The sequence below is a fragment of the Podarcis gaigeae genome, assembly GCF_964106915.1.
Source record: "Podarcis gaigeae genome assembly, chromosome: 4".
NCBI classification, from domain to species: domain Eukaryota; kingdom Metazoa; phylum Chordata; class Lepidosauria; order Squamata; family Lacertidae; genus Podarcis; species Podarcis gaigeae.
Genome location: NC_139677.1, coordinates 81,141,738 through 81,166,239, shown reverse-complemented (window position 1 = coordinate 81,166,239; position 24,502 = coordinate 81,141,738). Strand labels below are relative to the sequence as shown.

The window sequence follows — 24,502 nt, the reverse complement described above, 5'->3', positions numbered from 1 at the left end:
GTTCTTAGAAATGTACACATCCCCCCCATGCTTGTTCTTTACAATTTACAGTGTGATTATGCTATGCATGTTTATAGAGTCATATCCCACTATGTTCAGTGCAGCTTACTCTAATGTACATGTGCCTAGGACTGCAACCTTAACCTATCAAGGTTGCATAGGTTATAACAAGGAAATGAAGCATTCAGTATTAAACCTCAATAGATCAAAGAGCAGGCCTTTGACCCTTGTGAATCCTGTCCTCCCCATATATTGACATCTTAAGTGGCATCTCTGGGATAAATCCAAAGATGATCCTGCTGTTGCTGATAGATTGTAGAGTTGGTCTCTTTTTCACATCCTTTCAAAATATTTTTGCAGAATTCAAATGGTAACAACTAGAGATTTGAGAAATATAAAATGAAAGAGCCCGATTTGTATTTATTCTGTGTTTAATAAATATACATTAAAAGGAATCTGAATTAACTGATTGCAAAATATTTTTTTTCTTTCCTTTTTTTAAAAAATTCAAATTTACTTAGCTTCACATACACTCTTTGCATTCCAGGCACAGGTAGCTGTGTCTTTTAAGAATTGGCAAACTGAAACTCTGTTCCCAGATTACAGCGAGAGTAGATACTAGCAATGTGCATGTATCTCTAGCTGCGTGTTTTGTAATATCCTAATCTGTTTCTGATTTGCTCTGCGCTCTCTCCACTTCGAGCTGTGTGCCATGTTCCAAGCTGCTCTGTATGAAAAGAAGCTATAAGTGTCTCCCATTCACTGTCATGGGGAATCTAAAAAGGACTAGAACTTTTTATCCTTTTGGCCAGATGAAATTTACCGACAAAGGCGCCCCGCCCAAACAGATTAAGCCTGCCAAATTGTGAGAAGATAATCCAGGCGTTTAGATGCAGTGCATCTTTAAAGGTTTTCTGATTACCCAAAGGAAAAGTCTGTAACTTTTTGATATTCTGCAATATTTGGATGCAAATTTCACACATATTCATCCCATCAAAATTTCAGAACGATAGCTTCAGTGATTCTCCTTCAAGGACAGACTTACCATTTTGGGTACAACAGGAATCCTAGCAGGGGGAGTTGATGGGAAACAGGTCATGAACCCCTGGGGGAAGACCAGGGTGAGAGCGATGTCATCCCATCCATGGTCCTGTCATTGGTGGAGGGATGGCAGAAAGTGCATGAGCTCCTCCACCAGCAGCAGCCAAACAACAACAAAATGTTATCCAAAATACAAATCAACTTTTACCCTGAATGAGCTAATTTTAATGGCTTTTTACAGAAGAAAAACATTACAAATAATTGAAAATCAAAAAAAGGAAAGGAAGTATCTCAAAAACATTTCTTGTTTTAATCCCTTGTGGCAGTTTGAATTACACAAGGTATCCCAAAGAATACTAACAATTTTCATCTTACACTAAGCCTGTTTGGTCAAGACTGGAACTTTGAGCCTTTCCTCTCCTCCTTTGCAAGCTTGATTTGATTTGATCTGTTTGTCAATGAAATAACAAAGCAATTAGACTGTCTAGGTTTGGCAAATGTTGTCAGGATAATGGCTGACCTCTAGTGGCCAGAGAAAAGAACTAATAGTTAATTGATAAGGCCTGATGGTGATAAACTAAAAACAATATTATACTATATGATTTGCTTTTTGGTTTGTGTTTTAAAGGCAGCTCAATGAATTTAATTGAAAGTATTAGAATGTATTTTCTATCACAATTGACTATGCACACTAATTAACACCTTAGAGAAGATGAATTGATAAAGTGTGAGTCTTAGTTATTCCATGCTAATAAAAGGGCTTTAGCAGTGAACGTTGCCAGTTCGTGAATGATAGTTACCAGAGCAGGGCCTGGGATTAGGCCTTCTGGTTAAGTAGATGGAGCCCAAAACATCTCTGATGGGATAGACCCCAGTAGATTTTGACAGATCTGAGGGCAAAGCCCACTGACTTTAGGGTGGGGCTGTGACCGGTCTGGGAGTGGAACTAAGCAAAAAAACCTTTCTTCTTCTTTGGTGATCACTCGTAGCCAAGTAAGATTGTCTTCCATGAACACGGTCTTAACAGTGCGTCCATAAGTGACTGTGGAGGCCAATTCTGGATCTACACATCCTTCCACAGTGGGGACACAGGTTTCCGGGTGGGAGTTGGTCATGGTGAGGGTTTGCCAAACGTGCATTCCTACTAGCACATTTCTCCCTTTTGTCCTATGTTCAAGCATCTTAAAAGTCCATGATATCTTTGGTAAAGGCTGTTCTCCAATTGGAGTGCTTGTGGGCCAGTGTTTCCCAATTGTTGATGTTTATACTACATTTTTTTTAATTTGCCTTGAGAGAGTCTTTAAACCTCTTTTGTTGACCACCAGCATTACACTTTCCATTTTTAAGTTCGGAATAGAGTACAGTGGTAAGAACTTAATTCGTTCTGGAGGTCCATTCTTAACCTGAAACTGTTCTTAACCTGAAGCACCACCGCTAATAGGGCCTCCCGCTGCTTCCGCGCTGCCGGAGCACGATTTCTGTTCTCATCCTGAAGCAAAGTTCTTAATCCGAGGTACTATTTCTGGGTTAGCGGAGTCTGTAACCTAAAGCATATGTAACTTGAAGTGTATGTAACCCGAGGTACCACTGTAGTTGCTTAAGTTTAGAAGACAATAATCAGGCATCTAGCAACATGACCAGTCCAGCGAAATTTAGGTTAAGAATCATTGCTTCAACACTGGTGATCTTTGCTTCATCTAGTACACTAGCATTAGTTTGCCTGTCTTTCCAGGTGATGTGTAAAAGTTTTCAGAGACACTGTTGATAGAATATTTTGAGGAGTTGGAGATGGCGTTTATAAGTGGTCCATGTTTCACAAGCATACAGTAAGGTTGGTAGTACAATAGCTTTGTAAACAAGCATTTTTGTTTCCCTGTGGAAGTCCTGGTCCTCAAACACTCTGCACTTCAATTGGGAGAAAGCTGCACTCGCAGAACTCAGATGATGCCCAGATTTTGGCATCAGTGTCAGCTCTTGTGGAAAGATAATGACCCAGGTAGGAGAAGAGATAGACACTTTCCAGCATTACACCAGCATTACACCATTGGATTTGTGGTACAGCAGAGGGGTTGTTTTGTGCTTGTTGGTGCAGCACTGGTTTTTTGGATGTTAAGCTATAGGCCAAGCTTTTTGTAAGCTCGTTGAAGATATTTAGGATGGTTTGGAGGTCATCATCTGAATGTGCACACACTACGTTGTCATCAGCAAACTGAAGCTCTGTGATGGAAGTTATGGTAACCTTACTCTTTGCTTTCAGCGTACTTAATCTCACTGTCATGATCAAACCAGTCCTGCTGTTTCTTGGTTTGGTATCCAACAGTTTGTTCACAGGCTGCAATAATGGATGTTTTTAGCTTGGTTCAATGTTCCTCAGTGTTACTGGGGAACTCAGAAAGCAGATGGTGCTTAAGACATGTTTGGAAGCAATCCCACTTAATACGATCTTGAAGGGCTTGAGTGTTATTTTGCACCTTGGTTTCCTTCCTTGAATCCTGTGTTGAGGTATAACCTTGATAGCCATCGTGGAACGTATTAATCGGTGATCTGTCCAGCAGTCCTCAGCATTCATCATAGCTCTGGTAAGGAACACATCATGGCAATCTTCAGCTCAGAAAATTACATAGTCTAAGATGTGCAGTGGTTTGACCAAGGGTACCTGTTTTAAATGTATTTTTTTATTGAAAGAGTGTATTGGTAATACTAAGTTTGTGCATTGCACATATAGTCAAAAGTAAGATTCCATTCTGGTTGCTTTGCCAGTTCCTTCTTTCCCAATAGTCCCAGACCACAGATCAAAATCTCGCCCAACTCTTGCATTAAAATCATCCAAGAGGATAAAAACTTTATATTCACTTATATTCATGTGCAGCTTAAAATTATCCAAGGGGAAATGAACTAGCCTTGCCCATTGCTTTACTGAAAAGTAGCCCCAAGACCAAAATTTAAATTTAAAAAGTGTTATGTCTTTCAAATGAAAATTTTAGAACTTTGCCACAATTGTAAAGTTCTGTGTGAATAGAGCTGCACATGAACAGGAATTTCCCCTTTTTTAAAATGTCAGGTGAAGCGCCCCATCTCACATCCCTGTTATATACAGAGTTTCCTCAAAGACAGAAGTGGCATAGACAAACACAATCTGACTTTTTTTTTTTTACTCAGTTCTCCCCTTCTAGACCCTGTGCTCAACCCATTACCTCTACTCGGGGAAACACCTCTGCTACTGAAGGTCCCAGGTTCAATCCCCAGTATCTCCAAGTAAGTTTGGGAGAGATTACTGCTTTAAATCCTGTAGAGCTGCTGTCAGTCAGTGTAGACAGTATGGAGCTGCTTGGACCAATGGTCTGACTCAGTATAAGGCAGCTTCCTATGTTCCTGTGAAACATACCGTATTTTTTGCTCTATAACACACACCTGACCATAACACGCACATTGTTTTTAGAGGAGGAAAACAAGGGAAAAAACATTCTGAATGAAAGAGTGGATGTATCATTTTTGGGCTTCATGCTGTGGCCACAGACATGTGATCTGATGGTGAATTTGGGGTGACCCAATGCAAAGATCCTGAGAATCCCTGTGGATCCATGCTCTGTAACCACGTTTTTGCACCATTGCAGCCCCAGGCAACAGTGGGTGCGTGATTTTTTTGGTGCAGGCTGTAGCCATGGACATGCTATGTGATCTGATGTTGAATTTGGGGTGACCCAATGCAAAGATCCTGAGAATCCCTGTGGATCTATGCTTTTTAACCACGTTTTTGCACCATTGCAGCCCCATGCAACAGTGGGTGCGTGATTTTGGGGGGGCAGGCTGTAGCCATGGACATGCTATGTGATCTGATGGTGAATTTGGGGTAACCCAATGCAAGGATCCTGAGAATCCCTGTGGATCCATGCTTTTTAAGCACATTTTTGCACCATTGCAGCCCCAGGCAACAGTGGGTGCGTGATTTTTTTGGTGCAGGCTGTAGCCATGGACATGCTATGTGATCTGATGGTGAATTTGGGGTGACCCAATGCAAAGATCCTGAGGATCCATGTGGATCCATGCTTTTAAAGCACATTTTTGCACCATTGCAGCCCCAGGCAACAGTGGGTGCGTGATTTTGGGGGGGCAGGCTGTAGCCATGGACATGCTATGTGATCTGATGGTGAATTTGGGGTGACCCAATGCAAAGATCCTGAGGATCTATGCTTTGTAACCACATTTTAAGTGGGGAGGGAAGGAAAAACACAGAAGGGACAAGGAGCAGGAGAGGGGTGTGCAGAGAAGCAGCTGGCTAAGAATGCAGGAGAGGGGTAGGGAGGAAAGGAAGGCAAAAGTTTTCCCCCACCCAAGCCAGCTAGCCAGCCATCTCTCTCTCTCTCTCTCTCTCTCTCTCTCTCTCTCTCTCTCCCTCCCTCCCTCCCTCCCTCCCTCCCCCCCCCTCTCCCTCTCCCCCAGCAGCACCGGAGCTTGCCTGGAGGGGAGGGGCTTTCCCTGCTCTTTGTTCCGTTTCAGCAAACACAGCAAGGAAACAGAGGAGGGTGGGCAGTAAGACCCTGAGGCAGAATGCAGGAAAGCAGCCGCTTCCTCTTTTCAAGTTTCGCTTCTCCGTGCAGCGTGCAGCCCCGCGATTTGATTTTTGCTTGATTTTTCGGCTCCAGGGACCACACATTTGCTCTATAACACGCACAGACATTTCCCCTTCCTTTTTAGGAGAAAAAATCTGCGTGTTATAGAGCGAAATTTACGGTATATGCCTGCCAGCTTCCTCTTCCTCCTTAGTCTCAGGGTTGCCCATGTAGAACTCAGCAGAAAGGAAGATGGAGAAAACAATTCTGCCTCTGGCGCCACCTAGTGTTGGGCTCCCTGCCTTCTGCCCTATCAGCCCCGAGGAAAAGCAGCCACCACTTGGCTCCAGTGTATCAACCACACAGAGACTACATTTGCCTGATGCATTTCAGTGTTTGGGAAAGTTCTGTAAATATAAATGGGGAAATGAGACGGGGAGCTTCCTCTGAAAACAAAGAGTTCTCCTGGACTCTCCTGGACTTATCCGGCAGAGCCCCTGCAGAACTTTATGTGAGGGTAACTGCAACAAACCACTCTGTCAGTGTTTTCTTTTTTAAAGTCATGAAGCATTTATGGTAACAGTTTCACACAGTAGTTAAGAAGAGGATAAATTGCTCACACGCTAACTGAAAGCAATACAGAAAAGAACAGCTGGAAAAGTAAATACTGTGGACATCTGGCTGAGCCTTCCTGGGACTCAGGAACTAGAGCGCCTTGAAACATTCTTGATGAAACCCCAATTGCTTTTTGCTAAAATTGGAAACTTTTCCAGATGTAGCAGAAGCTGCTGCAGCAGCCAAATCTTTATCTTGCTATTCCTGCATTCCCTAGGATACAAAAAGATTTGCTGAAAATGCGAAAGTATTTGGCTAGCAGTTGTCATGTCTGCATAATTGCTGTTGCAAAGTGGGTTTATTGTGGCATGCCTTCTCACTGCCTGGGGGTGGGGAACCTGTGATTGCCCCCTGATGTTGTTGGAATACAGTTCCCATCATCGCTGACCCTTGGCTATGCTGGCTGGGGATGATGGAGGATGCAGTCCAACAACATCTAAATGGCCACAGTTTCCCCACCTCTGAGCTACACTCTACTTCATCAGTTGCTTGGCAAGAGACTAAGAAAGTAATATGCCTACTGTATGTAGATATAAAGCGAGGCATCCTGGAATAAATGCAAGCGAGAAAGGGAGAGCTGAAGGTGGCTTAAGAGACAGCCTGATAGCTGGAGTAGGCAAAACAAAGATATAATCTGTAGGTGTTTGTTGGAGCTTCAAAGAAGAATACTAAATTGCTGCACTTGAATACAATTCATGGCCAAATTACACTGTATGGTGAAAGGATTCCTCAGTCTCAGGATAAGAATTCTCACTGTTTCTTCTTATCATTTTAGTATCAAGCTGGAGCCCTCTTCAGAGATCAGGAGCAAATGTATATGGGTTTAAAGCAGGGAGCGTTGGGGTCTTCAGCAGGGCTTTTTTTTCAGCTAGAGCATGCCCAGAACTCAATCCTGGCACCTCTCAGGTGGGCACCATTGCCACTCTAAGAGAAGAATGAGGGAGGTGTTCATGGTGAGTTGCAGCACTTCTTTTTCTAGAAAAAGAGCCCTGGTCCTCAGGGTCGCTGCATTCATCTTCAGAGCTTCCCACGGTGGGAGGAAGTATCTGAAGGGGGAATCTCTGTGTGTTTGGGTGAATGAACTTAAAATCCTCTTTGTGATTAGGAACTTTGCCTTCACAAGGCAGAGTAAGTGTGTCCAGCCTCAACGTCTGAACATAAATGAGATATGCATTCAACAAGCATTTTAAAAATAATAATAATAGTGGGCATGCTGGTGGTGGTATGATAGGGATTAGGACCTTGGCAGGAGGTTTAAAAAGTTTAAACCCTCCCTTCCCCTCCATAGACCTGATCCTGATCCTGTGCCATTTGCTTTAGAAGAAAATCTTCCATTGGCACAAATGGAAGCTTTCCAATGCAAAGAGCGGAGGAAGGGTGTGTGTGATCCAGACTGAGACCCCAGCAGAGTGCAAAGGACCAAAGCTGTCTTTACCCACTAGGGCTGCCACATGTCCGGGTTTTTCCAGACACATCTGGGAATCGGGATGCAACCCTATTACCCACCCGTCCAGATTGGGTCCCGTGGGTGTGCATACATGTGTGTTTATGTATGAATAGTGTCTTGCCCAGCTTGTGCCTCAGGGCTCATCTACACCCCCATTTGCCCTGCCACTTCTCCCTGGGGAAGTCCTCGGTTTAGCGCTGAATCGGAACAAACAGCGGCTGGGTTTTCCATGGATTGTCATTTGTTCTGATCTAGTGCTTGCTAAGCAGTGGGTTTTCTGGGGGAAAGTGGTGGGCCCAGACCCATGCATTCTAAGCACAAGACAAGCGGAACTGTAGACGAGCCCTTAGTTTGTCAAAAATACCAAACTTGAATGAAAAGCGCTGAAAGGGACATCTAAATAGGTGAGTGAATTCTGCTGAACCGAGGCTTAATTCCATGTCTGGGAGCCTTTCTTCCAGCAGGAGGGCCTTGGAGTTCTGCACCAAGCAAAGACCTTCTTGCTTTCCCAAGCCTTTTAATCAAATCTGTTTTGTCCATGCTGATTGTTTTTACTCTTCTCTCTTTTGCTTTGTTGCCTTTACTATATTGGTTTGGAGTATTACATTATTTTTGTTGTGTTCCTGATGTTTTTGTAAGCTGGACTGGGAATTTGAAGGGCAGGGTAGAAACCTCCATAAATAATAAGCAAAGATGATAGATAGATAGATAGATAGATAGATAGATAGATAGATGATAGATAGATAGATGATATATTGAACAGAGGGTTCACGGGAGACAATGTAAAGCAACATTGTGCAAGAGTTCCGTGCGTGCATTAGAGCACCGGCCTTCAACTGGTGGGTCGTGACCCACTGTCACAGCCTGATCCAAGGTGGGTTGCAACTGGAGTATCACCACCCTGCAAATCATGGAATTGTAGAGTTAGAAGGTACCCTGAAAATCATCTAGCCTACCCCCTGCAATGCAGAAATATGCAGCTTTCCCATATGGGGTTCAAACCTGCAACATTAGCATTATCAGCACCATGCTGTAACCAAACAAGTTATCCAGCTGATCCTAATATAAAGGCCTCCCCAAATGCATGTTTGGCTTAAAAGTGGGTCCTGAAAAGGTTGAAAATATCTGCATTAGCAGTTTCTTGGAGCTTTGGAGCATGGAGGGAGTATAGTGGAGATGCAATGTGGTTAAAAGTTGGGAACCAGTTCAGATCTCACCTCTGCCATGAATTCAGTCATGAATTCACTAAGTTATCTTAAATATGCTGTTATTTTCTCGACCCCCATCCATATAAGGTTGTCATAAGCCAGGGCCGAGACACCTGTGGCCCTCCATATGTTGTGTTCCAACCCGCATCAGTCCCAGCCAGCGTGGCCCATGGTCAGGGAGGATAGAAGCTGGAGTCCAATAACATATGGAATACCACATTTAAAGAACACAACCTCCCCCAACGAATATCCTGGGAACTGTAGTTTAAAGGTGCTGGAAATTGTAGCTCTGTGAGGGCAAACTGCAGTTCCCAGGATGAGGAGGGAGCTATGTGCTTTAAATGGACATGATGTGTACACAACCAATATGTGTCAAATGCTCTGAAAAGGAGGGTGTACTTCCAGGTTTATGGGGTGGCTTTTCTGCAAGTCTGTAAAATGTATAAAAAGGCACAGCCTCCATAAAAGAAGCACAAGCGCGCGCACACACACACACACAACCTGGCAAACAGTTACCTAGTAGCATTTGATGAATATTTTACAAAACAATTTATTCCTTTCCTATCTAAATTCATGAATTACTCATTGCATTGCACATCTTCTCCCCTCCAGGCAGACAGCAGTAGTTGCCACAAACTGTTTAAGAAATGAAAGCTGTTTCAAGATAAAGGTGGATTTCATTAATTAATTACTACTGTAATACTATACCTCAAGCAATAGCAGTGGAGGTGGAGGTACTCTAACCTGAGACTGTGCACAACATCAAGAGTGGGGTAAAGATCTCTTCTTATCTAGACTGCTTCTTATTATTATCATTTGTATATTTCCTTAGCAATTTAAGACATGGCTGTCAAATAACTGCAAAGACTTCTCAGCACTTCATATGATTGATAGGATTGAGTTTCTCGGTTTTGGAAAAATCAGAGTAGGCAGACACCAAATTGACTTTCCATCAGACTCTCCTGTTCTAAGGATTAGTGGAACAATAGCGTGAGAGTGAATCATGCAGGAGCCAGTGTCAACCAGAACGTCTGACACGGAGAGGGGAGACCTGGGTTCGAATCGCCACTCAGATGTGAAGCTCTAGCCCTGATCTACCTCACAAGGTCGTTGTGGTTATGAAACCATATGACTCCCTTTGCTGTGCCTTGGGCTTGTTAGGAGAACATGCAGGAGAAAAATGCCATTTTTGCAGGAAAACTTCTGAATCAGACTGGCTGACATGGGTGTGCTTGTTACTGCACTAGCAGGAGCAGTGAGAGTGAGGAAAAAGCTGTGGTGAGGAGGAAAATGGGACCCATAGCATCAAATCTTTGGTACATGAGCATTTAAAGTGCAACCATAGTGCTTTAAATGTATGGTTTGAATGTGGCCTGAGTTTGAATCCCCGTTCAATCAGTTGGTTAGAGCATGGTGTCAATAATGCCAAGGTCGCAGCTTCGATCTCCATATGGGATGGCTGCATATTCCTGCATTGGCTTGGATTAGATGATCCTCATGGTCACTTCCAACTCCTCAGTCCTATGCTGCTCATTTGCCAGCAACCTTTTCATAATATGGGAGCTCCTTGGAGGAATGGCACAATGCACATAAAATGAATAAAAGTGTTTGCCTTTTTTTATATATTTGCCCTGTTATCTTTAACAATACAGTGGTACCTCGGGTTACATACGCTTCAGGTTACATACTCTTCAGGTTACAGACTCTGCTAACCCAGAAATATTACCTCGGGTTAAGAACTTTGCTTCAGGATGAGAACAGAAATCGTGTTCTGGCGGCGCGGCGGCAGCAGGAGGCCCCATTAGCTAAAGTGGTGCTTCAGGTTAAGAACAGTTTCAGGTTAAGAACGGACCTCCAGAACGAATTAAGTACTTAACCCGAGGTACCACTGTACTACCAGCTCAAATGTTTCCAGAGGCCTATATTGGGGCCTCAGACTATGGTTTATAATAGGATGATCATATCTATTAATGCAGATATGCTCAATTAAGAAACTTTATCTACACCAGAGCCTTCATACAAACAGTATCTGAGGACTGGGGCATCACTTCTGTGTTTTGTAGCAGGCAAAATTCTGTTTTCTCCTTTCTCAGTTCCTGGGTTTGGCATAGTTGATTAAACACAGCTCTTGATATAAAAGGAAAGGGCCTTTTTAAAGGTTAAAAATAGAACAATTTGTACTTCTTTAACAGTTCTTTATGCTTTCTATTCCACCACACTTGATCGCACCCACAATTTCTTGCATTGTTGTGAAAGGCGACTGTGAGATTGCACAAAATCAGAAACTTTGCTGCTTGAATAGGCCAGTGTGCTTAATATATTAATACGTTTTTCATTGATAATCTCCTCAAGGTCTTAAGTGCTAGACAGTCAATAGTCTTCTCAAGGACTTAACTACTGAAATTTTTATAGAGCTGAAATTAATAGGATATTTCTACTTAATACCATACCACAATTTTTACATGCGATAAATGGGCAAATGCATTTATCAGCCAATGTCCTAATTAAGAAAAATAGCTTGAGTAAGGAGCCATGTAATTATACAGGCGCCTCTTCATAATGTTAGTACCTTGTTTTCCAAAGGCGATAGATTAAGAAACTAAATTACTTACTGGAGAAACTGAATTGCTTTTTAACTAATAAATGCTAAAACAACCCAGCAAAAAACCTCCTAAAATCTCAGCCGCCGCAAGCACCCTTAACTACCATTAGATTGAGCTAATAACTGGACTGATTTATTAATTCCTAATCTACATTTTAATATTAATATTATCATGAAAGCAATGAATCCAGGGGCCACAGTCCAGCACAGTTAGGCATGAATAAAGCCATTATTTTTAATGGGCTTATAACACATGGCAGCTCCGTGTTGGATTGAGGCCCCTATGTTTTGAATGAATGAAATGAAATGAAATTATTCCCCCACAAAATGCATGGAATCTGAAGTTCTAAAGCTTGCATTGTAACATATTGCAGCTCCCCTGAATCTTGAATGCAGATTCTAGAAAAGTTGTTGTTGTTTAGTCGTGTCTGACTCTTTGTGACCGATGAACCAGAGCACGCCAGGCACTCCTGTCTTCTACTGCCTCCCGCAGTTTGGTCAAACTCATGCTGGCAGCTTCAAGAACACTGTCCAACCATCTCATCCTCTTTCGTCCCCTTCTCCTTGTGCCCTCCATCTTTATTTCATGATAAAGGTAGGTCTCTCGCCCACCTTAAATCAAGTGTGGGGACTCCTCAACTTTGACAGTGGAACCATCCACCAGTCAAATTTAGCCTGCAGAGGTGGAGGAGGTTGAGCAGTGGGCTTGCAGTGCATCCCAAACATTAGATGCTTGATTGCTACATTAGCCAGAAGGGAATTTAAAATCAGCCTAACCAAGCAGCTAAAGCATCCCAGCTTGGCTCTCGTTCATCTAAAGCCTAAATGATAGCCAGCTCACCATCTGTCTATCTGATCCACTCATGCCACAGAAATTCCAGCAGCACTATAGCTGCTCTGTTTTGTTCTGGCTAGATAAATTGCATTAATATTCGCAGGTTTTATTGACAGAGTGGAGCAGATCTGTAAAGACATCCTACAGGTGGGGATCTGTATCTCCTCTCCACATTCCCCACAGGGCAAAGCATCACCCAGCAGGACTGAAGACTCCGCTGATGAGCTGATGAGCAGAGACTTTCAGTCCTGCTCTCTTTGGGGACCTGCTTCACCAGTGCATTCTCTGCAGGGAAACATGCTGGTGAAGCAGCACCAAGCAGGATTATCTCTGCTGATCAGGGGATGCATCAATTCTGCTCCCTGCAAAGATGTGAGCTGGATCAAACCACTACCACCCCATCAGTTGAAGAGCAGGAGTTGAAATCCTGCTGCTTTGGCCATGTGTTAGTTCCTTCCAGGTGATGTGTTGCACACAGCCAATGCAGAATGAACACATAGCACCCATCAACTGACATCACCTGCCCATCAGATTGGTATCCGCTGATTGACAGGTAGGTCTGTCTTTGGGACCTTGCAGATCAAACTCACACCCTGGTGGGTCAAGAGTAGCCCATAGGTCAGAGGTTCCTCACCCCTGGCCCTATAGATATGAAGGGTTGTAGCTCAGCAACAGGCTTTTGTGAAGAAGGACCCAGGTTCAATCTTTGGTGTCTCCAAATAGAGCTAGAAAAGAACTCCATCTGAGCCACTGGAAAGCCACTGTTGGAGGGTGTAGACTGGGGTGGGGAAACTTTTGCAGCCAGTGTGGGATGGGTCTTCCTCTCCACCAACCCCCCATGAGTCATTTTGACAGGTGGTTGTGACCACGCACCCTGTAAATCACCAGAGGTCACCATTATATCAGGTGAAGTATTTCCCTTTGCCTGGGCAATTTGAAATCAAATCACATGGGCAAAAGCACAAGGGGTTGCAGGCAGCTCTCATCAGCTGTTTGTTGGTACCCTACTTTACGCATCATTACCTGCCCCACACCTGGACTCATAAATGGCATCAGGAGTAGGGCAGATGGGTGTGGCATGGTGCAGTGGACTAATGGACTGACCGAATGAATGAATGAATGAAATGCTGTCCAATTGGACCCATGAAGTTTCCTGCCGCTGGTGGTGGTGTTGTTGTTTAGTCGTTTAGTCGTGTCCGACTCTTCGTGACCCCATGGACCAGAGCACACCAGGCACTCCTGTCTTCCACTGCCTCCTGCAGTTTGATCAAACTCATGCTGGTAGCTTCGAGAACACTGTCCAACCATCTCGTCCTCTGTCGTCCCCTTCTCCTTGTGCCCTCCATCTTTCCCAACATCAGGGTCTTTCCCAGGGAGTCTTCTCTTCTCATGACGTGGCCAAAGTATGGGAGCCTCAGCTTCAGGATCTGTCCTTCCAGTGAGCACTCAGGGCTGATTTCCGTAAGAATGGATAGGTTTGATTTTCTTGCAGTCCATGGGACTCTCAATAGTCTCCTCCAGCACCAGAATTCAAAAGCATCAATTCTTCAGCGATCAGCCTTCTTTACGGTCCAGCTCTCACTTCCATACATCACTACTGGGAAAACCATAGCTTTAACTATATGGACCTTTGTTGGCAAGGTGATGTCTCTGCTTTTTACGATGCTGCCTAGGTTTTTCATCACTTTTCTCCCAAGAAGCAGGCATCTTTTAATTTCATGACTGCTGTCACCATCTGCAGTGATCATGGAGCCCAAGAAAGTAAAATCTCTCACTGCCTCCATTTCTTCCCCTTCTATTTGCCAGGAGGGACCAGTGGCCATGATCTTCGTTTTTTTTGATGTTGAGCTTCAGACCATATTTTGCGCTCTCCTCTTTCACCCTCATTAAAAGGTCCTTTAATTCCTCCTCACTTTCTGCCATCAAGGTTGTGTCATCTGAAAAGGTAAAGATAAAGGACCCCTGGACAGTTAAGTCCAGTCGAATTCGACCAAGGGGTGCAGCGATCAAATCTGCTTTCAGGCTGAGGGAGCCAGCGTTTGTCCACAGACAGCTTTCTGGGTCTTGTGGCCAGCATGACTAAACCACTTCTGATGCAACAGGACACCGGGACAGAAGCCAGAATGCACGGGAACGCTATTTACCTTCTCACCGCAGTGGTACCTATTTATCTACTCGTGCTGGTATGCTTTCGAACTGCTAGGTTGGCAGGAGCTGGGACAGAGCAATAGGAGCTCACCCCATCACACGGATTCGAACTGCTGACCTTGTGATCGGCAAGCCCAAGAGGCTTGGTGGTTTAGACCACAGCGCCACCTGTATGGTGTGTATGCAGTAACAGAAAGAGATGTGGAGCATCCCTGGAAAAAGCAGCTACCATTTGCTATCTTTATTCAAAGCTGGGCAGTAGCCATGCAGACTGTGTGGCCCACACTGTTTCCACAGTGGCCTTTGTTAGTTCTGTAGGCCAGCAGAGCATTAGCCTGAGCTGAGGCTTTCTCTCAGGGCGCTGCACAATAGGGATTGGAAGCGCTGAACATGCAGCATCCCCTCAAATCTGAGCTGTGCCTCTACATGCCTTTAGGGGAAGCATGATTCTTTAATGATGTTCTTTAAAGGCAACAGCAGGAACGGGTATTTGTTGGGGATATACAATTTCAACAAATGGCTTTCCTTGCGATAAGCGTGTGGGCTCTGGTTGGGGAGGAGCTCCTTAAGGAGAAGATGTGGTGTCTATTATATCTTTTCATGGGCACATCTCTCCTATTAAAACCAGGATTGCACCATCAAAGTAGGCACCTTGCCATACAAAGCAGATGGCTGCTGATGTATAGCGTGTTGGAGAACCGACATATGCAGGAATTTGGGTCCCGTCCAGGAATGTCAAAATGACAGCCAAAGCAGTTTCTGTGCTTTGATTGCTCCCATACACTTTTGAAACTGGGTTACTTGGAGAGTTTCAGAACTGGCTCTTTTTTAGGGGGTGGGATGCGGCATTTCAGTGCACCTGCTTTGCTCCTTGCGCTATACCAGGGTGGGCTGCAATTTAACTCCTGCTCTGAGAGCCATCGTTTTTTGGGGAATGTTAATACAAGACTTGCTATGTTGCCCCTAGTTGTCACAAACTGGCTGGATGCAGAGGGGTGATGGGAGACATCAGCTGGGGAGCCCCCCCCTAGGGTTTTGTGGTGGGACAACAATGAGTGGTCAGAGGGAGAAGAGGGAGAAGACTGGGGGGAGGAGGAGGAGGAGGAGGCATCGGAAGCTGAAGAGGCAACAGGGTTTAGTGAGCAGAAAGAGTCTGTGGCAGAGAGCAGACCAGACTTAGAGGTAGGAGAGGAGAAGGATGCAGGAGACAGAGATGAAGCAGGCTGCTGAAGAAGCCAGGGAATCTCCCCTTCCTGCTGTGACTAGCTCCCCTCCCTCTTGGGCTCTCAGAACCAGAAGAGGTATGTAGAGAGCGGAGCAATGAGAGACAAGACGACGGAGCCGTAGGCTACTGGGAAAGGAACCTCAGGGAGTGGTGGGACTCCGTCCGCGCAACTGCCTCATTATGGCAAGACCTATTGGGGAGAGTTGCTGTGACCACTAGGCCTAAGCTGTTTTCATTTCTTGAATAAAGAGTTAACTGACTCCAGGTGTTTTATTGCTGATGTTCGCTGACTCCTGCTCTTGACACTGGTGTAGCTGAGAATCTATAGGTCTCACTCTGACAGCACTTTCTTGCCTTCTTTCCACTATCCAAGCTGCTGAAAGTACTGTACTGTTGATATCAGGATAAACAATTCCCCAACATTTTTATATGGGGGTGGATTTTCATAAGGGAGGGGTGACTGACTGTATGGTGTGTATGCCCTATTTGCTGGTTTTACCTCTACTCCTGCAACCTGGAATCCATTAAAATGATGGGCTTAAGTTGCTTTTTGGAAAAGTACATTGTCTTGAATATCCTCAAAGTAGAATACTTAGAAATAGGGTAGAAATATAAAAGATGAATATGAAAATATATTCTCCCCCAGTAGTAAGAAAACATCTGTTGTATGCACTAAGATTAATGTCATTGTCTTACTGTTAATAATAAACACTGGCTCATTTTATTAAGAGGTGGTGGGTTTAAGCTAGCTTGTCTGAATACAAAAATACAAGAACCTTTTGCTTAAATTTGATACAATTTGTTGCATACTCTTGCTTTAAAATAATAGCAATTTTGATGTAGGTATTTTACGTATTTTATTCCTGCGTCCCTCTTACAGTGGACTTAATTTTATAAAATCATGAAATAATCTTGAAAACATTGCACTCTTCTGAGAAATTCTTCAGAGGCCTCATCTGTATGCTTATCAGACTTCCAGGATGCTGCGCAGGTGTTTGCTTGAAAATGTACATCCGTTTGCAATAATCATAAAGTGTGAACTCTGACTTGAAGAAATCAGTCACTGATATTAGCTGCCTGCGGAATAAAATGATCAGTCGGCTTTATCTCCCTCTCTGGGTCTGTGTTTCCAGAAAAAGATAGATTGGGCTGGTACCATTTCTTACTACTCTTTTTGCAAACTCTTTTCTGTCCCTGATCCTCTTCTGTTATATCTCTAAATTCAAGATAGCCACATGACATGATGAAGCTTCTTGATTGCTGGCTGATAAACTCAAAGGCTAAATATTGAGTGTTGATTACAAAGGCACAGTCTAGTAACCTTAAAGGCTGATTGTCCAAAAATGAATACTATTGTCCCAATCTAAAAACCTCTCTGCACTCCACCACACACATGGAACCCTTGCAAGCATTCCAGCCCATTCATTTCAGTGATGGGAATCAACTTTTGCAAGTAGACTAAACTTGCATTTAGTATGGTGCGTCCATTCACCTGACCTTCGGTCTGTTGGTGTTACAGCTACTTCTCGGGAGGTTAGAGGCTGTTTCAAGCAGCATGTATTGCAAACCATATTGCCAGGAATTATGGGATACATATTTAATACTATGCTGCAGGCTGTGTTCATTTTTTCCCTCCAACAGGGAAATGTAAACAATGGTGTTTTGCATGAAATATTTCCCCTTACAGTATTGGCATAGGATTTGTGTCTTTTAGTTTTAAGCTGTATCATGTTATTATTCTGAGCAACAGAAACTTAATTCACTGTTATTGTGACACCCTATCTGCCCACTCACCCCCTGCCAGCCCCCATTTCATTTTGTATTGTTGTGGTCCTTGGAAAAGTCATTTATGGAACTGATGGCAATGTTTCCTGACTGAGTAGCTACTGTCTACAACATAGGTTTCACCCTCAAACAAATTTTGCCAGTTTGATTTTAAGCAGGACAAAATTTGGGAGACTAGGATTATGATGAGCCTGCATGGTATAGTTGTTAGACTAGCTCCTAATTCAGATTGTGTTGAAAGTTATAGAGAACCATAGAAATGTAGAGTTGGGACAGGCCCTGAGGGTCATCCAGTCTAACCCCCTGCAATGTAAGAATCTAATGTGGGGCTCAAACCCATGACTCTGAGATTAAGACTCTTGTGCTCTACCGATTGAGCAATCTTGGGATACCAGAGTTTAAATTCCAGCCATGAAGTTCACTCGGTGACTTTGGGCCAATCACTGTCTCTCAGCCTTACCTACCTCAGAGGATTGTTGTTGTTAGGAGGAAATGGGGAGAGGAAGAACCATGTAAGCCACACATTATTGGAGGAAACATGACGTGTATATGTAATACCGAATAAAACAAATGTACAAACAATTTAACCGCTATATTCAGTTCTGCATTCTCCTCACTGAGGAAAGGTTGCAGCACCTGGGACCTTTTCATTTAGGGAAAAGACAACTAAGAGGTGACATGACACAATATTATAGAATGGCATGGAGGAAAAACTTTTCTTTGTGCATTTTCTCCCTTTCATGACAATACAGTTTGGATATCCAAGGAAAGTAAATCTTCACAGTACATAGTTAGATGCTGGAACTCACTCCCACTGGAGGCAGTAAGGGCCACCAGCCTAGATGGCTTTAAAAGAGGATTAGATGGCTTCATAGAGGAGAGAGCTATTTAAGTCTACTAGCCTCAGTGGCTTCACTCAGCTTCCATAGTCAAAGGCGTTGCTTCTGAAATGCCAGCAGCTGGGAACACAGGAAGGGAGAGTCCTTTGTGCTCAGACCCTTGTTTCAGGTTTCCCACAGGCATCGGGTTGGACACTGCTGAGAACAGGATGCTGGACTGAGATGGGCCATTGGCCTGATTCAGCAGGCTCTTCCTTTGTTCTTTATGTTCTTAGCCCACAATTTCAAAAACCTTCTTTGTCAGATACGGAATTGTTTTTAAAGTTTCCTCTCTTCTGAGGGTATTCTCCTTGACTCATGTTGTCTGTCTGCAGAACCAAAACGTATGCACTAAGAAGATCAGTTTGCATATAGTGGGCATTTCCTAGTACAATATTGTTTGGTGCAGAAAGAGGTCGTATTTGGGGCTGCCTTTCCGCCTTCCTACGATAATGCTACAATTAGTCACTACATCTGCTGTATTTCAAATGCTAACAGTATTTATTCAAAGCTGCATTTCATACTAAATAACTTTAAAGGCATTCCCCCCCCCCCCCCGCGTTGGTAATGAAAGAGCCTTCTCAGAAGAGATTATGTAACTTCCCCTGACACCTCATACTTCAAACAGAAGAATGACTTCCACGCTGGAAGCCAGCCAGATTTGTAAATTGAAGTGTTCTCTGTATAATAAATTTCACATAAGAGAATAACAGATAAGCACATGAATTTTCAATAAAAAAGACATTTCACATATTCTACTGGGCAAATAATAATAAAACATTTTCTTCTTGAAGGCAACTTCTTCCCTAATTTGAATTTTAAGCTAAATTGGCCAGAGAGGGGGAGAGAGATTCCATAGGCAAGCTGTCCAAATGAGCTTAGTAATCACAACACCATGAATAATAAATAGCATTAAGATTATGTGGATAGTTCATTTGAAATGAGATTTATTTACTTATTTTGTTAACAATGTATTTATACCACCCTTCATATAAATTCTAAGCCTGTTTGCAGCAGTAAAATGTAACTTAAGAAAGAAGTGCGTTGAAGCAAGATCAATTAAAAGCACTTCTAAATAAACAAATAAATAAATGTAGTATCCTATGACACTTTTGTCACATTAGCAGAAGTGGGCACAAATTTGCATAAGACAATACATAGACTATGCTAACTTCATTCAGAGTAAAATGAGGGGGGAGGGGAGATTTTGGAGAAGAATTAGTGGAGCACCTCTGGGAACAAATCTAAATTAGAACACGAGAAAATGTTTTAAAGATAGCACATTGTTGGTACATGTGCCCAGTCAGGTTATATAGAATTAATACATCCAATCTTTGCTGGCAGTAATGCCGCTTACCTAGCTCTCTAGTACACATGTGGTGTGTAAAAGTGCATTAATCTCACATCCTATATGCTGCAGTACTTGACTGGTGTTTTGTGTCAGGCTGGGTTGCGGAATGTGGCATGCATATTACATAGAGGCCTGCCATAGAATCTAAGAGGTGACTTGAGACTGCATGTCTTAATTACTGTTTGCTAATTGTGATCTGTTCTTTGCAATTCTGCAACAAAACATCTTTGCTTACATAGAATAATAATCATTCCTGCTCATCGGCCTGTGGTTTTCCTGTTCTCTTTTGACTACAGCAGGTTGCTTTTCTTTTGAATTTTTAATGTTGCTTTATTATTTGAGAAAAGGCCCAATATGTTTGTAGGAATCCATTCCGGCTTCGGATGTGCTGCTTTCAGCTGGGACCCACACACGTAAACAGCAAACTTTATGATGGTGTGTGTAGTTATAGCCAAGACACACACGTCTCTCACACACCTGCCTCGGCTGGAAATGTGTTTTCTTTCTTGCTCTAAAATGGATATATATTTATAATAAAATTTAAAGTTTGCAGCGCCAAACCGAGGCAATGTTTTCCTGCAACCAAATCCACATGTATGGATAGGGTGACTGCTTCTCTAAAAGGCACAGGCATATAAATAGCACTGCATTGTGTTCTTTTAAATATGATGAGAGTAAGCACAATACAGTAGTTTTTCTGTGGAATTCTGTACAGTATATTACTTGCCTTATACCTCTCCCCCCTCATTCTGTTGCGAGCACTGAAGCCACAAAACACTGTAATCTCTCAGTCTACTTAAGCATCCCATTTACTCCCAGCGCTGGCCTTTTTTAGAAAATGTTTTAAAAGCACTGATTTCCATGCATATTCGAAGAGCACAGCAGGGATTATTTTCTGGGGTGGGAAACAGCTGAAGAGAATATACAGGGGTTGCAAAGCCTGATAATTTGTGATTAGATATGAGAATGAGATCAATATGAATGTGCTGATTGAAAGAGATTGTACTGGAAAACGATAATAAAAAAAAACACATAATGCAAGGTTCCATTCTGAGAGAATGGCAGTTTGCACTTGTTTCCTAGTAATATAGTAGGAAACTGAAATCACAGGCAGAGAAATGGATATGTTTCCCTTTCTTGCAGCAAACATAAGCCAGTTTGCTTTTCAATCAAAAGCACAGCTACTATTCTACTGAAAGAGGCCCTTCCCTAGGCAAGATGAGGATGCAGGAATGCTTGCACACTCTCAATGAAACTACAGCAGTCTTCCCTCAACCTGGTACCTTCCAGGTGTTTTGTACATAATAAAGCATCACAAATACAGCATATTTTTTTAAAATAATTAGAAAACCACCAATAAAACAATTGCAATCTATAAAACACTAGTAACAAAGTAGCAACTAAAAAAAAGCTAAACATCTCAATTACAGCAAAAGTCATATTATGTGATTAACAAATCAATAGGGCATGTATAATCTATACAACAACATTACCAAAATAGCAACTAATAATAATAATAAAAAGCTGTCAAGTTCACACACTCTCTCTCCCCACAGTTCATAATCTTTCGCTCATTTCAGTTCATTGAAAGACATATAAATACATATAATGCCCATTGTTATGCCAACTCAGATACTGTGCTGGCTGATGTCTTTGGGCAGTGGGCTCTCAGGCCCCCTTACCAGTGGTAAGGTTAAGTGCTTTCTTTCCTGGCACTACCGCTCTGATCAAAGTTGGAGCATCTCCTCCTTCTCCAATGACTGCTTTAAAAAAAAGTAGACCTGTTCACATCTCATCTATGTTAGTTCTCAGAAGACCAAGTAGAAAAAAATGAAGCCTTTAGTAAATAAGCCTTTTACCATTCCACTTTGTAAAAGGTAAAGGGACCCCTGACCGTTAGGTCCAATTGCGGATGACTCTGGGGTTGCGGTGCTCATCTCACTTCCGGGTCATGTGGCCAGCATGACTAAGCCGCTTTTGGCAAACCAGAGCAGCGCACGGAAATGCCGTTTACCTTCCCGCCAGAGCGGTACCTTTTTATCTACTTGCACTTTGATGTGCTTTCAAACTGCTAGGTGGGCAGGAGCAGGGACCGAGCAACAGGAGCTCACTCCGTCGCAGGGATTCGAACTGCCAACCTTCTGATCGGCAAGCCCTAGGCTCTGTAGTTTAACCCACAGCACCACCCACATCCCATTCCTCTTTGTACATAGCTGCATACACACCATACATTTGAAGTGCATCTGAAGCACACACACACCGCTCAAGAATCCTGGGAAATGTAGTTTGCGCCTCACAGATCTATAATTCCCAGCACCCTTAAACTACTGTCTCCAGGATTCTTGGTGTATGTGTGCATGTGTGCATGTTTTAAATGTATGGTATGTATGTAGCCTTCCCGCGGAGTTGATTGAAAACGATGCAGTACATCCACTCCAAAGGAAGTACAATTTAACTTCATAATTACCCAAGTATTTTGGAGCAGCAAACTTTTAAAAATTTTTGGTGAAGGTTTGAAACTGCAAATACAGATCTAGCAATTTGTATCTATTTTTTATGAAGTTCTAATTAGTGTGGCTTTGGCTTCCCGCAGGTTCAAACTTTGGAAATGAGGAGCAAACCATTCCTAAGGCAGCTGAGCCTTCTAAAGAAACACTCAAGGGGGCCAGTAGGACTCCACCACAGGCATCAAACAACGCAGCAGCTGCCCGTAGGAGTTTACTTCCAGCGCCGAAGACTGCCGCAACACCTGCTGGTGAGCTTTTCAAGCATGCATATCGGAGTCCGTATAATGTACATATACATATATGTGCATGTTCCTAAAATGTGTGTTATGTCTTGGTCCTCATTTTCTGGCACTTAGAATTCTTCCACCTGCAGGGCACCAGGCTCTGCTCTGAGTTATGGGTGGTGACCAAATCCTTTCTCATTTTGTAAACAGCTGCTACTGTTTAATGCATCCTTTCCTCCTGAATGCATGGTCCTTTTTGGATGTATTAATTTCCCTGAAAATTCCCTGTGAAGCATTTGCACCAGTCTATCTTCTGGTCATTGGTCATTTTGCTTGTCATTCACACCAGTCTACCTTCTGGCCATTTGGCATTTTGCTTTCCCTTGGGGTTATTATTATTGATTTAATACATTTATATCCCACTTTTCCTCCAAGGAGCTCAAGGTGACGTACATAGTTCTCCTCCTCCTTGTTTTATATTCACAACAACCTTGTGAGGTGGTTAGGCTCAGAATGAGTGACTGGCCTAAGGTGAACTTCACGGCTGAGTAGGGATTTGAACCCTGGTCTCCCAGGTCTTGAGGGATGCGGGTGGCGCTGTGGGTTAAACCACAGAGCCTAGGACTTGCCGATCAGAAGGTTGGCGGTTCGAATCCCCGCAACGAGGTGAGCTCCCCTTGCTTGGTCCCTGCTCCTGCCAACCTAGCAGTTCGAAAGCACGTCAAAGTACAAGTAGATAAATAGGTACCGCTCTGGCGGGAAGGTAAATGGCGTTTCCGTGCACTGCTCTGGTTCGCCAGAAGCGGCTTAGTCATAATGGCTACATGACCTGGAAGCTGTACGCCAGCTCCCTCTGCCAATAAAGCGAGATGAGCGCCACAACCCCAGAGTCAGCCATGACTGGACCTAATGGTCAGGGGTCCCTTTACCTTTACCTTTTACTCCCAGGTCTTGGTCCAACACTCTAATCACACTAGCTCAGATATAAATAGGGCTAATATATGGCTTGCATCCACCATTCCTTTTGATAATGCAAACCAGCCATTTATCTTTAAAGTAAAGTTACCCCTGCCCGTACTGGCCAGTCTTGTCCGACTCAGGGGTTACGTGCTCATCTCTCTCTAGAGGCTGTGAGTCGGCGCCGTCCGAAGACACTTCCGGGTCACGTGGCCAGCGTGACGAAGCTGCAGCTGGCGAGCCAGCACCAGCGCAGCACACGGAAACGCCGTTTACCTTCCCGCTATAAAGCGGTCCCTATTTATCTACTTGCCCTTAAGAGTGCTTTCGAACTGCTAGGTGGGCAGGAGCTGGGACCGAACGACGATTTAACAGTAATGTAATTAGCATTGTGAGGACTGCCCATAGCTCAGTGGTAGAGCATCTGCTCTGTGTGCTGATGGTCCCAGGTCCAATCCCCATCATCTCCTGGTAGAACTGGGAATGGTCCCGTTGCTGGATCAGGCCAGTGGCCCAACTAGTCCAGCATCCTGTTCTCACAGTGGCCAACCAGATACCTGTGGGAAACCCTCGAGCAGGATCTGTGCACAAGAGCACTCTCTCCTACTGCGGCTTCCAACAATTGGCATTCAGAAGCGTTGCTGCTTCTGACGAAGGAGGCAGAGCTTAGCCATCATAGCAAGCCATGGATAGCTCTCTGCTCCATGAAGTTGCCCAAGCCTCTTTTAAAGCCATACAGGCTGGTGGCCATCACTATGGGAGCAAGTTCCATAGTTTCACTAAGTGCTGCATGAAGAAATTCTTTCCTTTGTCTGCCTTGAATCTTCCAACATCCACCACTGTTGTGGTGCTATAAGAGAAGGAGAAAAAGTTGCTTGTCTTCTTCTAAACTAAGAAGTCCCAAACACGGCGACCTCTTGATCATTTGGGTTGCCCTTTTCTGAACCTTTCTCAACTATCTAATATAATTTTTGAGGCAAGGCGACCAGAACTATATACAGTATTCCAAATGTAGTCGTGCCATAGATTTTTACAGCTGCATTACAATGTTGGCAGCTTTATTTTCATTTCCTGACAATCTGGAGAGCTGCTACCAGTCCATGTAGACAGTACTGATCCCAATGGACCA

The 24,502-nt window shown here is 43.5% G+C and overlaps 1 protein-coding gene across 3 annotated transcripts in view; it reads left to right on the top strand.

Annotated features, from left to right (window-relative positions):
• MTUS2 (microtubule associated scaffold protein 2) overlaps positions 1–24,502 on the top strand; it is a 308,937-nt gene that overhangs the window by 212,033 nt on the left and 72,402 nt on the right. For all 3 annotated transcript variants that reach the window (XM_083736063.1, XM_083736064.1, XM_083736062.1), the window contains one exon: positions 22,279–22,440. In XM_083736063.1, the coding sequence (XP_083592189.1) occupies positions 22,279–22,440 (162 nt within the window). The remainder of the gene's footprint in view (positions 1–22,278; positions 22,441–24,502) is intronic.